The 13,415-nt window shown below is 34.6% G+C and overlaps 1 protein-coding gene across 1 annotated transcript in view; it reads right to left on the bottom strand.

Moving 5' to 3' along the window:
- The window catches only part of rad18 (RAD18 E3 ubiquitin protein ligase), a 72,835-nt gene that overhangs the window by 40,352 nt on the left and 19,068 nt on the right, over positions 1-13,415 (bottom strand). Inside the window, exons 7-9 of the mRNA XM_056460340.1 lie at positions 10,201-10,382; positions 9,419-9,489; positions 5,794-5,854 (exon numbers count right to left, since the gene is read on the bottom strand). Coding sequence (XP_056316315.1) covers positions 5,794-5,854; positions 9,419-9,489; positions 10,201-10,382 — 314 coding nt within the window. The remainder of the gene's footprint in view (positions 1-5,793; positions 5,855-9,418; positions 9,490-10,200; positions 10,383-13,415) is intronic.

The raw sequence follows: 13,415 nt of genomic DNA, 5'->3' as shown, positions 1-13,415 counted from the left end.
CACAAAAAAAACTCAACAAAACAAATAAATAAATGGACAGGAAATATTTTCATTGATATTTAGATTATGGTCAAAAAGTGTTACATCCGTTTCAATATTTATGAACCTAAACAGAAAAGCTAGATATCTGGGTGTGAGTGTGTTTGTGTGTGTCATTTCCCCCATGTCATTTCCCCATTCATCGGACACTCCGTGAGGCTGGTGAATCATCAAGCCCTTTTGATGATTAATCAAGAGTTTATCTCGGCATGCTTCTATTTATAGATCCCCCTCCATGCTGCGCATCAATATTTCACCATCTTGTCTCCGACATCACAGTCTGGCTTCTCTAATCGCGCAGTGGCTTTCATCTTTTCCTGCTAGGTCAATTTTACATGACAAATATGGACCACGTTTTCTCACTTGGAGAAAATTACACCAATCCACCTTAAATGGCTTTGTTTCTAATGCTGGCCTCTGGGAGGAGGTCGTTAGGGTAAGTGGGTTTTCATAATGGCAGAGACGCCACTAGGACTAGCAGCTGTAACCTGTCCATGACAAACAGAAACATGGAACTTTTTTGACCTGCGAGCATGAACATAAATAAACAATATTAATTAAATGAAAACCAGTTCATTGTCTTCAGTTTAGGCCATTTTATGGATATCATTAATATTTTTAACTTTTAACTTTCTTTAGTGTGTAATTTAGCAGATTGAGCCAGTGTTCATTTTGTTGACAAAAACTGTATAAATTTTCATGACGAACAAGTTTCTACCGATAAAAACCAGACGAAAACTAAATAATAGTTAAGTGACGATAACAAGAGCTATAATAAAAATATGTTTGCTGGAAGCTAAACATACAATCAGTGGACAAAGGGGATGACCTCTTGCCTTGTCTTGCAAAAGATTACCTATTTTTTGATAAACAAATTTATATATTTTGGTCTATTTGGAAAGTATTCGATGACTTTTTGGACAGTTTAGATGATTCTTTTGTTGAATTGATGGACATTGAAAGTATATACTGTAGATTGGACAAATATACTCACCAGCCAGTTTATTAGGTACAGCACACCTGTCCAACTGCTCGTTAACGCAAATTTCGATCTGCTGCAAACGATCTGCTGCAGTTCAAACCGAGCAACAGAATGAGGAAGAAAGGTGATTTAAGTGATTTTGAATGTGGCACGGTTATTGGTGCCAGACGGGCTGGTCTGAGTATTTCAGAAACTGCTGATCTACTGGGATTTTCATGCACAACCATCTCTAGGGTTTAGAGAATGGTCTCAAAAAGAGAAAATACCCACTAAGCACCAGCTCTGTAAGTGCAAATGCCTTGGTGAGGCCAGAGGAGAATGGCCAGACTTGTTTCAGCTGATAGAAAGGCAACAGTAACTCAAATATCCACTCGTTGCAACCGAGGTATGCAGAAGAGCATCTCTGAATGCACAACACATCGAACTTTGAGGCGGGTGGACTACAGCAGCAGAAAACCACATCACGTGCCACTCCTGTCAGCTAAGAACAGAAAACTGAGGTTACAATTCGCACAGGCTTACCAAAATTGGACAATAGAACATTGTAAAAACGTTGCCTGGTCTGATGAGTCTCGATTTCTGCTGCGACATTCGGATGGTAGGGTCAGAATTTGGCAACAACATGAAAGCATGGAGGTTCAGGCTGGTGTTGGTGGTGGTGTAATGGTGTGGGGGATATTTTCTTGGCACACTTTGAGCTCATTAGTACCAATTGAGCATTGTGTCAACGCCACAGCCTACCTGAGTACTGTTGCTGACCATGTCTATCCCTTTATGACCATAGTATACCCCATCTTCTGATGGCTACTTCCAGCAGGATAACGTGCTATGTCATAAAGTGTGAATCGTCTCTTGAACATGACAATGAGTGTGCTCAATGTAGCAATGTACCAAATGTACTCAAATGGCCTCCACAGTCACCAGGTCTCAATCCAATACAGCTTATATATGGATTTATATTTTCAGTCAGTGTTTGCAGCCATAGACTCGTTCAAACAATTGCGAAAATTATATTGAGCTTTTACGTAAAATTGCAAATATTTAATAAATCAAACCATACTGCGAATTCCAAATATCAGTGGAAAACATTATGCTAAACTGAACTAAACAAGTTCATTTATTTACCATGTCAATTATAGCTACTGTTATTACTTTAATCTTTCATTTTCAAAATTTTTAATTTGTTTAATCTCGTCTGCTACAGTACTTTTAGGGGATGAGCTGCGTTAAAGATTTTCAATGTTAAAATAAGAGCCTCCAGGAAAAAAATAAATCTATATGGAGGGTTCCACACAATTCATTTGTGTTGTCCCATCACAAATCGATTAAGTTAACTGAACTGTTTTTATAAATTTCATTGATTGAACATAAAACAAATAAGTTGTCCCCAAAAAGAAATCTCTAGAATTGCTCATTTTATACAAGTAGTTTGAATAAGCAGCAAATATATAGAAATAAATAATTATATTATATATATATATATATATATATATATATATATATATAAAATATAATATATTTTTTAAATGTACCAACTTGATTGAATTGCTTCTGTAAAATAAAAAGCAGAATTGCAGTTTTATTTTCTGTGTTATTAGTCCCGATGTAAACTGAGGCTTTCAAGATGCTGTTGAAATAACAAAGACACCACAAAGGTACCATAACAAGGTCCACAAGACTTGTGCACAATATTTCAGGTCTCCTTATTTTCAGCTTTGTGAGAGGAGGACACAAAAAAATGTGTTGTTTACAGCTCTACCTGACTGTGAAGACTTTTTTCTAAACTGTTAACAGGCAATTAAATGAAAAGGTCTGCTTCTAAATAATCATTTAATTCACAGAATTAAACAAACCTCTTTTATAGTGCTTTTTCTCGTTTATAGATTGAAAGCATCAGCCTTTATTCATGCACTTTAGGTTATTCAGCTTTGGATCCACATGAGAGATTATATAACATCAACACTTTTATTCAATTAAAGCACAAAGTGGCCTACAACCTCCTTTATGCCTACCTGATCCCTGTGAAGATGGCATAAAAATAAGCCATCTCGACAGAAGTCCAGTAAACACTGGATAGTATCTTGCTTGGAGCCTATTGTCAGATTTTTTTTTTTTGGTCTAAGCATTCTGAGCTGGGTCACCAAGGCAGATTGGAACATTTAATGAGCTAGGATCGATCTTGAGACCCTGTTGGTATTGTCGTATTGATCACCACCTTCCCTTGCAACCCCTTGAGGGATCTTCCTTTTTTTCCCCCTCTCACTTCTTACACAGACTGCTGCCTGGAGCCACAAAAGGCAAAGGTTTCTAGGAAGCATTTTGCCTGAGAACCACTGAGGATAACGGAAGTGAGATTATGCATAATGAAATCGTCTGGAGAGAAACTTCAAATGAAGTGCGCAGCTACATTCACAGAGTAGATAAATCTGTATTCGGTTTGGAAATCTCTGCAGCACAGTTCTGCATGGAGTCCAGACCGCACCTGAGCATGAAGATCTGATATATGAGGTGGAAACGGAAATTGCAAGTGCCCTTCCAGAGCACACCGATGATACATGGGCATTACATTAAAGCAGCAAATCAAAATAGGAACGCTTGATGATTGCGATAGCAGATGTTCCATAATCGGACAGACAAGTTCTGCTTGGAAACACACTATGTTTACCTATTTTGGATGGCACTTTAATTCAACTGTTTTTTTTTTTTTTCAATTACGATTAATATTTAACAGCAGCTTACATGGTACCAGCATTGGGGAAAGTTGTAGTGCATTACAATATTGAGTGGCTTCACCAAAAAAGTAAACTGACTGTGATACTTAGTTACTTTAAGTAAAGTAGTGTGTTATATTACTTTTGAGTTAATTTAGCATTACTTTTCCTTACCTAGCTGAGGTTTGATCTCTTTCAGAACTTGCAGGTATTTTTTTCACCTTTTTAATAGAAGAGCTCTGCATTTAACAACCACATATATAACCTACATCTTCATTTTCCTTTAAAAAAAAAAAACGAAGGATATTATATTTTAAGAACTTTCTGACTCCAGAGCTATACATGCTGTATACAGATTAATGAAAGTATGTAATGCGTTTGCTACTTTTGTACGTTGTGTTATTAGTTAAGTAAATTCAGTGTACACTGAGATAAATATTGCAATAAAGAGTACTAACATGAAATCGTTTATATTAATGCAAAAACAGATTTTAAACCTTTAAAATGTTGAATAAAATGAATGGTAAGATGATAAAAAAATGTAAATAAATCTTTGAGCATTACACACTGAATAAATGGCTTCACTTAGTCTTAACAAATGTCTAAATCGTTTCCTAAAAGAGAAAAAAAATTCTTACTTTATTACAAAACGCAGTCGCTTCTACATTAGATAGTGGCTGTATCTCCTCAACAATAAAAAGCAAAAAGCAATAACCTTTTTTTTTTAGCTTAGTCAAATTAATTGGTTTACCTGGACCTTTTTTCGATGTCGTGTTTCTTGCAGTTGTCAAGAGTTTTACTTACACAATCTACACTTAACAACAATCCACTTCTTTTCTTCGATTAGTTAAAAATAACAAGAATCCATTGCAAAAAAATGTAAGTCTCCGGCCTGCCATTGTTTCTGTTTCTGACTGTCTGTAGTGACGTGCGATTCACGAATGAATTGTTTGTTTTAACAAGATCTTCGAAGTAAACCGGTTGAACCAGTTTATTAAATTTAATAGAGTTGTCGTAAATGGTTTGCGTCTTCAGTACTAACATACCGGACACCCTCTCTGACTGGAAATAAAGCAATATCCTTAGTTATTCAGTTACAAGAACAGTACACTGACTCATCTGCTGTGAGAAAGGAGACTTGATGATGAGTACGAGCCGACTGTCTGTTCCCTCACAGCATTGTCTCTCATTGAGTGTGTGATTCAACCTAAGTTAGTTTTTATTCCGCAATATATTTTGTAAAAGCCAATTAAGCAAGTTAAAAAGTCCCTTGCATCACATTTTTAAGTAACTCAAATAATATTACTTATTTCTAAAAGTAATGTCTTAATTTACTCCATAGGTCTCAAACTCAATTCCTGGAGGGTCGCTGCTCTGCACAGTTTAGCTCCAACACTAATCAAACACAGATGCTCCAAATATTCAAGGTGCTCCAACCAATCAAGGTGTTCAAGACTAGAAGCTGGTAGTCTTGAACACCTTGATTAGTTGGATCAGCTGTATTTGATTAGGGTTGAAGCAAAACTGTTGAGGCCCTCCAGGAATTGAGTTTGAGACTATGCTTTACTCGTTACTTTGGAAAAGTAATATTATTACATAACGTGTGTTACTTATTATACATTACCCCAACATAGAGACTGTTGACTAGATATACAAATTGTTAATTAAGATGTAATAAGAATTTAAAAGCAGGGTTTTGATTAAAAGCAGAAATCTTCATTAAAAGCCCCTGCTTTCTGGAACAGTTAAAGAATAAATTAGAATCTAACCATTGATAAAGAAACTGTTCTTTTGTTTTTTTACCCTTACCTGATTGGTCACCGAGCAAAGGCATTTTCTCAGTCAACCTTGAAGTAGTAGTAGTCAATGATTTTCAGTGCATATTTCAATGACATTTTTATTTTACAATGCACGGGGATGAGCAGGAGAATGAATATGACCCTGTTGTGACATCACTCAAACATTATTTTCCAACAGCGCAAGGACAGCACATCCTCTAATTCAAGCAGAGCAAAAGTCTCATTGCTTTCTGAATGTGAGATTTGAGAAGTCAGGACTTACGATACATCGAGTGCACCTCCTCAATTTCTTCGGCTGTCTGGTTCTTTGTAGTGATGATTACCTGTGAAACACGAATAAAAAGGGGGAAAAGAGATGTAATTATTACAATTATAAAAATTAACTAACTGTAAAAATAATAATCTAAAAGCTATTTCAATGTCGCAGCACTAATAAAAAGCTGAAATATCACAGCGAAGAATTTTTCCCAGCAAAAATTTGAACACCTGAGGAAGAGGATAAAAGGGATACGCATCTAATGAACATCTTGTTGGTGGCTGTCAAAAAGAGCATTACCAAAAATGATTGTCAAAAGAAAGTCCTACCATAATTGCATGAATGGAAATTACAATGGAAAATTAAAAAAAAAATAAAATAAAAAAAAATAAATAAAAAAAGAGCAAAGTAGCGTATTTGTAAATCAGAAAATGGAACAACTTATTTCATTCTGGGAAAAATGGACCAATTATGCAACTTTTTAGTTAACCTAAAATCGGAGGGATCACTCCCTACATGTACATAGTATTGTTGCTGATGTGTATGTATATATTATTTTACTTAGTTATTCATTTTTTTCTTATTTTATTTATTTATTTTTTAATTATGTATAACATTAGTGTACATTGCGCAGAAAAAGGAAAGCATTTATTGCTGGATAAGAAAGTGAATGTACAGAATTTGTGCTTATATTTGTGAATGTATTCAGATGTGTGATCTCTGACTTGTATCTTATGTTAAGTGTAAAACTATTTGAGAAAAAAAAAAGATAATTAAAAAAATTGACACACAAATATATACATATTTATTAATACTGTCAATTAACACATTACTTTATTCAAGTAGTTATGGAAAAAATAAAGCTAAGATCTGAAAAACAAGTAATGATTTAGGGATGCATCGATATGGATTTTTTTGGCCGATTTCGATAACCAATAACTCTTAAGATTTGGAGGCCAATAGTCGATATACTACAGCCAATAAATATAAATATTGCAAAATGTTATATTTTTATACAGTAAACAACTGATTTTATTGTTTAAAAATTCATAATAGGTTTTAACCGATCTTATGAACTGAATAGCCTACTCAAAGCAAAAAACGCTATAATAGGGTATATCCGGAAGTATGCTAAAGGACTTTTAATTTTGGCAGTAACCTGGGTTACTTCCGGTGAACTGTATGCCATTACAAAATCGGCACGTTTAAGGTCTGTTTTCTTTAAAAATCAGCAATCTCCACTGGCTGAGTGATATACGATATAAAGTGGGTCTCAAATTGTACAAGCATTGCCTTAATTACTTTCTTCTGCGCCATGTCTTTAAAATATGAACATGTATTTTACTCCAGTATATTCAATGGAGCTTCTGCGCTAGCCTGCCGATTCTGATGGGCGTGTGCGCTCGTTTTACGCTTGAGCAAGAGGTGTTTTGACAGTTCAGAGCCACCGTACAAGCAAAAAGCAAAATGCAGATAGTATGATTTACTTTAGAAAACGTGGCATAAATTTATCCCATTTGGCGTTTTAGATTCTTTTGAACACATGTAGGTGCTGCTTGTCAATCAGACAACGCTTCTATGTTCGTTCTTGCTGTAAATTGCAGCAAAAATGATTGCTGAAAGGTTTATGATAAACAGCTGTGAGTCTGAAACTTTAACTGCAGGCGGTGTGTAATGTACGTGGATACGAAGCAGAGTCAGATTTGTCCTCGAAAGTCAGATTTTGATACAACACCTGAGCATTAAGCACAGATGAATTTGACAAACACAGCGCATAATATAAAGACAGAATGTGGCAGACGGTTAAGAACCCCTATACTGAATTCAGTGACTGGCGTACCTCTCCCCTGCTGCTGTGAAGGCTGTGACGGCTCACTAGTCACTATGTGTGTGCTTGGTAATAGCCATCATGTGCGCTTGTTATGATCATTATAAATATGCTGATCAAACTGAATACAATCTTACACCAACTTATTTACTGCCTTATTAACGCACAGCAATACCACACAAAGTCTGAACAAGTTCCGCCCAGGCATGTGTGAGGCAGGCAGTTCTGTAATCTATCGACTTATTGATTCGATGTCAAAATTAGGCAGATATCGATAAGGACAATATTAAAAAAAAAACAAAAAAAAACGCATTTATCGGCCGATATTGATATGGCCGCCGAAATATCATGTATCCCTAAATGTTTTAATTTTTAATTTAGATTATGATTTCATTTAACAAATTTACGTTATAGTCTCATATTATTCATTCATTCATTTTCTTTTCAGCTTAGTCCCTTTATTAATCCGAGGTTGCCACAGCAGAATCAACCGCCAACTTATACAGCATATGTTTTGCGCAGAGGATGCCCTTACAGCTGCAACCCATCACTGGGAAAGATCCATACACACTCATATACTATGGACAATTTAGTTTACCCAATTCACCTATACCGCATGTCTTTGGACTTGTGGGGGAAACCGGAGCACCCGAAGGAAACTCACGCAAACACAGGGAGAACATGCAAACTCCAAAAAGAAACGCCAACTGATCCAGCCGAGGCTCGAACCAGCGACCTTCTTTCTGTGAGGCAAACATGCTACCCACTGCACCACCGTGCAGCCAGTCTCATATTAATTAAATAAAAAAATTTATAAAAATAAACATCTAGTTCACACAAAACTGACAATTCAATATTTATTCACCTTTGTGTTGCCTCTTTCTTTTGCAGATCATTAAAAAATATATTTGGGATAACGCAATAAATGCAGTAAATACAGTGGAAGTCAGAATTATTAGACCCCCTGTTTATTTTTTTGTGAGAAGATTTTTTTCAACATTTCTAAACATAATAGTTTTAATAACTGATTTATTTTATCTTTATCATGATGACAGTGAATAATATTTTACAAGACACTTCGATACAGCTTAAAGTGACATTTAAAGGCTTAATTAGGTTAACTAGGCAGGTTAAGGTAATTAGGCAAGTAATTTTATAACGAGGGTTTGTTCTGTAGACCAGTGTTTCCCAACCCTGTTCCTGGAGGCACACCACCAGTACATATTTTGGATGTCTCCATTATCTGACCCATTAACGTCAGGTGCTGGAGTCTCTTCTAATGTTCTAATGAGTTGATTCAGGTGTGTTTGATTAGGGAGTGGTTGAAAATGTGAACTGTTGGTGTGCCTTCAGGAACAGAGTTGGGAAACACTGCTGTAGACTATCGAAAAAAATATTGCTTAAAGGGGCTAATAATTTTGTCCTTAAAATGGCGTTTAAAAAATTTAAAACTGCTTTCATTCTAACCGAAATAAAACAAATAAGACTTTCTCCAGAAGAAAAAAATATTATCAGACATACTGTGAAAAATTTCTTGCTCTGTTAAACATCATTTGGGATATATTAAAAAAAATACTAATAATTCAAAGGGGGGCTAATAATTCTGACTTCAACTGTATCCCTAAATAGCACAGTTTATATTTAAATAGCAATTTAGATGCAATAACAAAAAAAATTTACAAAGTTAACCTAAATGCGTGTAATCAGATGAAATGTTTGTGCAAGGAAATACATCAAAAGGGTTAACTGATTGACAGCCCTAATATTTATAATTTAACAATGACAAACTCTAGTAATACATACAGGTTTCCGTTTACTGTCCAGCTGATTCTTTAGTCGCTCATTGTTTTCAACTTCTTTTGCGATTTCTTCAGCTGTTAAACAAAAACATAATAATTTATATCAATGTAAATAATCAATTGTAACCAACATTTTTGAAGCAGACTTGATGACCAACATAGAAAGGATTCCACAAATGCAGTATCTATTCTAGATCACAAACACATCATTACCTCCAGTGAACACAGTAGAATGTTAACTCCAAAATAATTCTGAATAACATGACCATAAGGTTTGACATAAACTGATTGCATCCAATGCAGTGCAATTTATTAATTCACTCAATCATTGTACATGTCAAAACTGTGGGAAAAAAACACAATCCAAACACAAGTTCAGTCTTCAAACAGAAACCATGGCAACATCGGGTGATTGAAAGAAAAATAGATGGTTTCCTGTGAACCCTTTGACGGCTCAATGAAAAGAGAGAAATTCAGTTCTGAAAGGGTCAGTGAGTAGGAGAGCAGTAACTCAAAGGAAACCTGAAGGATAAAACGACTGTATTTTTCTTTTCCCCACAGTGTGACTCCAGCACGTAAATTACAATACACCACCTACACTAGCTGGACTGAGTGAAAATCCTCAGTTAACACTTTTACAAGCAATACAGTATTGACCAAAACATATTACTGTAATAATGGTCATGTCAGAACATTTACTTAAACACAACCCTAAACGTGCTTTACAATACCTATAAATCATCATCATTCATTGGATTGTTTGTTCTTTCGTGGATTGATTTTTACCTGATTTAGGGTTGAGTGCATCACACTGTGCGTTATAGATGTGTGTGAATTCTTGATGGCGTCTCGTGAGTTGATCTCTGTTGCCTTGAGCGGAAAGATGGCATTCTTTAAGCATCTTCTTGAGCTTTGGCACAGTTATCAAAGTGTACAACAGCTTGGGCATTGCCTTTCGCCTTCCCCCGCTGAAACACAACACACAATTCCAGGGTCATTTCAGGAGCAAAAATAAAGAATAGTTCAGCTGTATATGTATTTCTTTCCTTTTTTCCCGAGGTGAAGTCAGAATTATTAGCCGCCAATTGAATTTTTTTTTTTTCTTTTTTAAATATTTCCCAAATAATGTTTAACTTTTTCACAGTATGTCTGATAATAGTTTTCCTTCTGGAGAAAGTCTCATTTTTTATTTCGGCTAGAAAAAAAGCAGTTTTTTATTTTTTAAAACCCAATTTAAGGTCAACATTATTGGCCCTTTTTAGCTTTTTTTTTTTGATAGTCTACAGACCAAACCATCGTTATACAATAACTTGCCTAACCCTAACCTGCCTAGTTAAGCTTATTAACCTAGTTAAGCCTTTAAATGTCACTTTAAGCTGTATAGAAGGGTCTTGAGAAATATCTAGTAAAATATTATTTACTGTCATCATGGCAAAGATAAAATAAATCAGTTATCAGAAATGAGTTATTAAAACTATTATGGTTAGAAATGTGGTAAAAAAAAATTTTCTCTCTGTTAAACAGAAATTGGGGAAAAAATAAACTGGGGGGGGCTAATAATTCAGGGGGCTAATAATTCTGACTTCAACTGTAAATACTGAAGTTGAAGTCAAAATTCTTAGCCCAAGAGCTTAAAAATATTTCTGAAGTGCTGTTTAAAGGAGGGAAGATTTTTTTCAGCACATGTTTAAACATAATAGTTTTAAATTCTTTGGTCTTTGCCATGACGAAAGGGCTGCACAATATTGGAAAAAAAAAATCAGACATTGTGATATTTTGTTTAGCCATATATATTGTGATATTATTATAATTTCGTCAGATGATTTTAAGAGCTCTATTTGGGAAGATTTTATATCAACTGGGATGATCAGGCCTGTTTCTATGCAGTGCATCAGTATAAATTATAATAAAAAAGGTTTCTGCACTTTCCAGCAAGTTAAATTTAAGACTTTAGGTAAACATTTTAAGACCATTATGAATTAAATTTTAGACTCATACAGGGCTAGACGCTAAGAAGTTTTTTGAATGGCCCAGAAGGATTTTTATTTGCCCTATTTTTTTTAATCATTTAATAATAATATTTAATATTTCATAATTATTGTGTAAAAACAAGCAAGCTCTAGTTGTATACGTACACTTTATTTCAACATAACCTTTCTTAAAAATAAAAATAAAAAAAATTGAAAGATTTTTAAAAACTATAATAAACGAAATATATGCACAACAGTCTGTCCAGGTCAGCTTCCTCAGCAGTAAATACATGGAGAACTTTTAAAAAAGTGTTATTGTAAGGAAAATAATTCAACCATTATGGTAAATAGTTTTAATAATATGGTAAATGCTTAAAAAGTTAAAAGTTTTATTGAGATGAGATGTTAGTGATTGGATGGGTGTTGGCCTGATTGGGGAGCTAAACGAACAAAGGAACATTAAGACCTGTTTAAAAAAAAGATTTAAGACCTCCAGCACAATATTTCAGCAAATTTAAGACCTAAAATTTTGTTTTGAGATTTAAGACATTTTAAGACTTAAGACCCTGCAGATACCTTGAATAAATTACAAGCATATAGAGCCAAAATTACAAGTTAAATAAACAGTGCTTTACGGTTTTTCTGGGGAGTGTAATGGTATTCAACTACTGAAATTGAACAATCAAATGTAAAATAACATGGTCATTATTGTATAAATAATTAAATATATATATTTAATGCTATCTTTATATCTTTAATAAACAATCTAATCCTGCAATGTGACTATTGTGAACACACATTGCGATATCGATGCTTAAATATGTTTTTCAGCCCTACAACAGTACTCAATATTTTTCAACTTATTTTGCAAGGTTGCTAGTAACTTAACATGTACTAGTAAGTACATCTACAATGCCTCATCACAATGTTTACGTTTATAACAGATTTATGATAAGTCATGTTGTCTTGGTAATGTCAAGCTGTCATGATGAATACAAAAATAGGTTGTGATGCATTTGTCTGTCAAGTTGTTATAACAAACCATGTCAATATTGAATTTAAAATGACATAACTGAGCAGATGACACTTAACAATGGTTGACATAACGATGCATAAAATCTCATTCACATTCACGACATGTCACAATTATACAGCTATAAAACTTATAAAACTTTGTCATTGCAAAAAAAAAAAAAAAAAAAAAAAGGAAGATTAGATTGCGTTCAAACTGAAGGATCTGAAATTATTCAACCTTTGAACAAGGTACATAATTATAGTAATTTCAATATGTATTGCACATGAAATTAAGACAATCGAGGCTGTTCATTATAATGCGATCCATAAGGTTAGGAGGTTATGAAGGACATAAATGTAAGATAATTACATTTCATTAATGTTCTTCAATACAGTCCATTAGCCAAACTGCAGGTCATCGAAGAAAAGCAGCAACATTAGTACAAAACAGAACTGAAGTATTCTCAAAAATGTTGTATCAGCTGTTTTCAGGGAATCCAATTAAAACATATTGTCAGAACTCAGTTTTATACCATGCATTTTTGCCCACTAATATAACTGTTGCACCACTAGCAAATTAGATAGACGGTGACTTTAGGTCATAGCACAAATTTTCAATTGCATTCGAGTCTGTGTCTAGAATACAAATGACTAATTTATAGTTTTGCTGTGTAGTTTGTGAAGCAATTGTGCTGGAAAGTAACTCATATCTCTGGCAGACTGAAACAGGTTCTCCACAAGGATTTGCATGCATTTGGTTTAATCCATGCTGGCCTTGATGCCAACAAACTTTTCAGTTCCACCATCTGAAAAAGACATCCTCCCAACATAACACTGTCGCCGTGGTGGAGTAGGTGTTATCTGGTGGATTGCATTCTGTGGAAAACACAGTGCTTTGCTTTCAGGTCAAAGAACAGAGCTCTTCTCTGACAGAACACTACATTTACCACAGAAATGTTCTGTCACATGACTTCTACAAGACTTAAAGTTGGTCCTTCTCAGAAATGGCTTCCTTTT

The sequence above is a fragment of the Danio aesculapii genome, chromosome 6, assembly GCF_903798145.1.
Source record: "Danio aesculapii chromosome 6, fDanAes4.1, whole genome shotgun sequence".
Classification (NCBI taxonomy): Eukaryota; Metazoa; Chordata; class Actinopteri; order Cypriniformes; family Danionidae; genus Danio; species Danio aesculapii.
The sequence above is the reverse complement of the archived record's forward strand: the minus strand, read 5'-3'. Positions and strand labels throughout refer to the sequence as shown.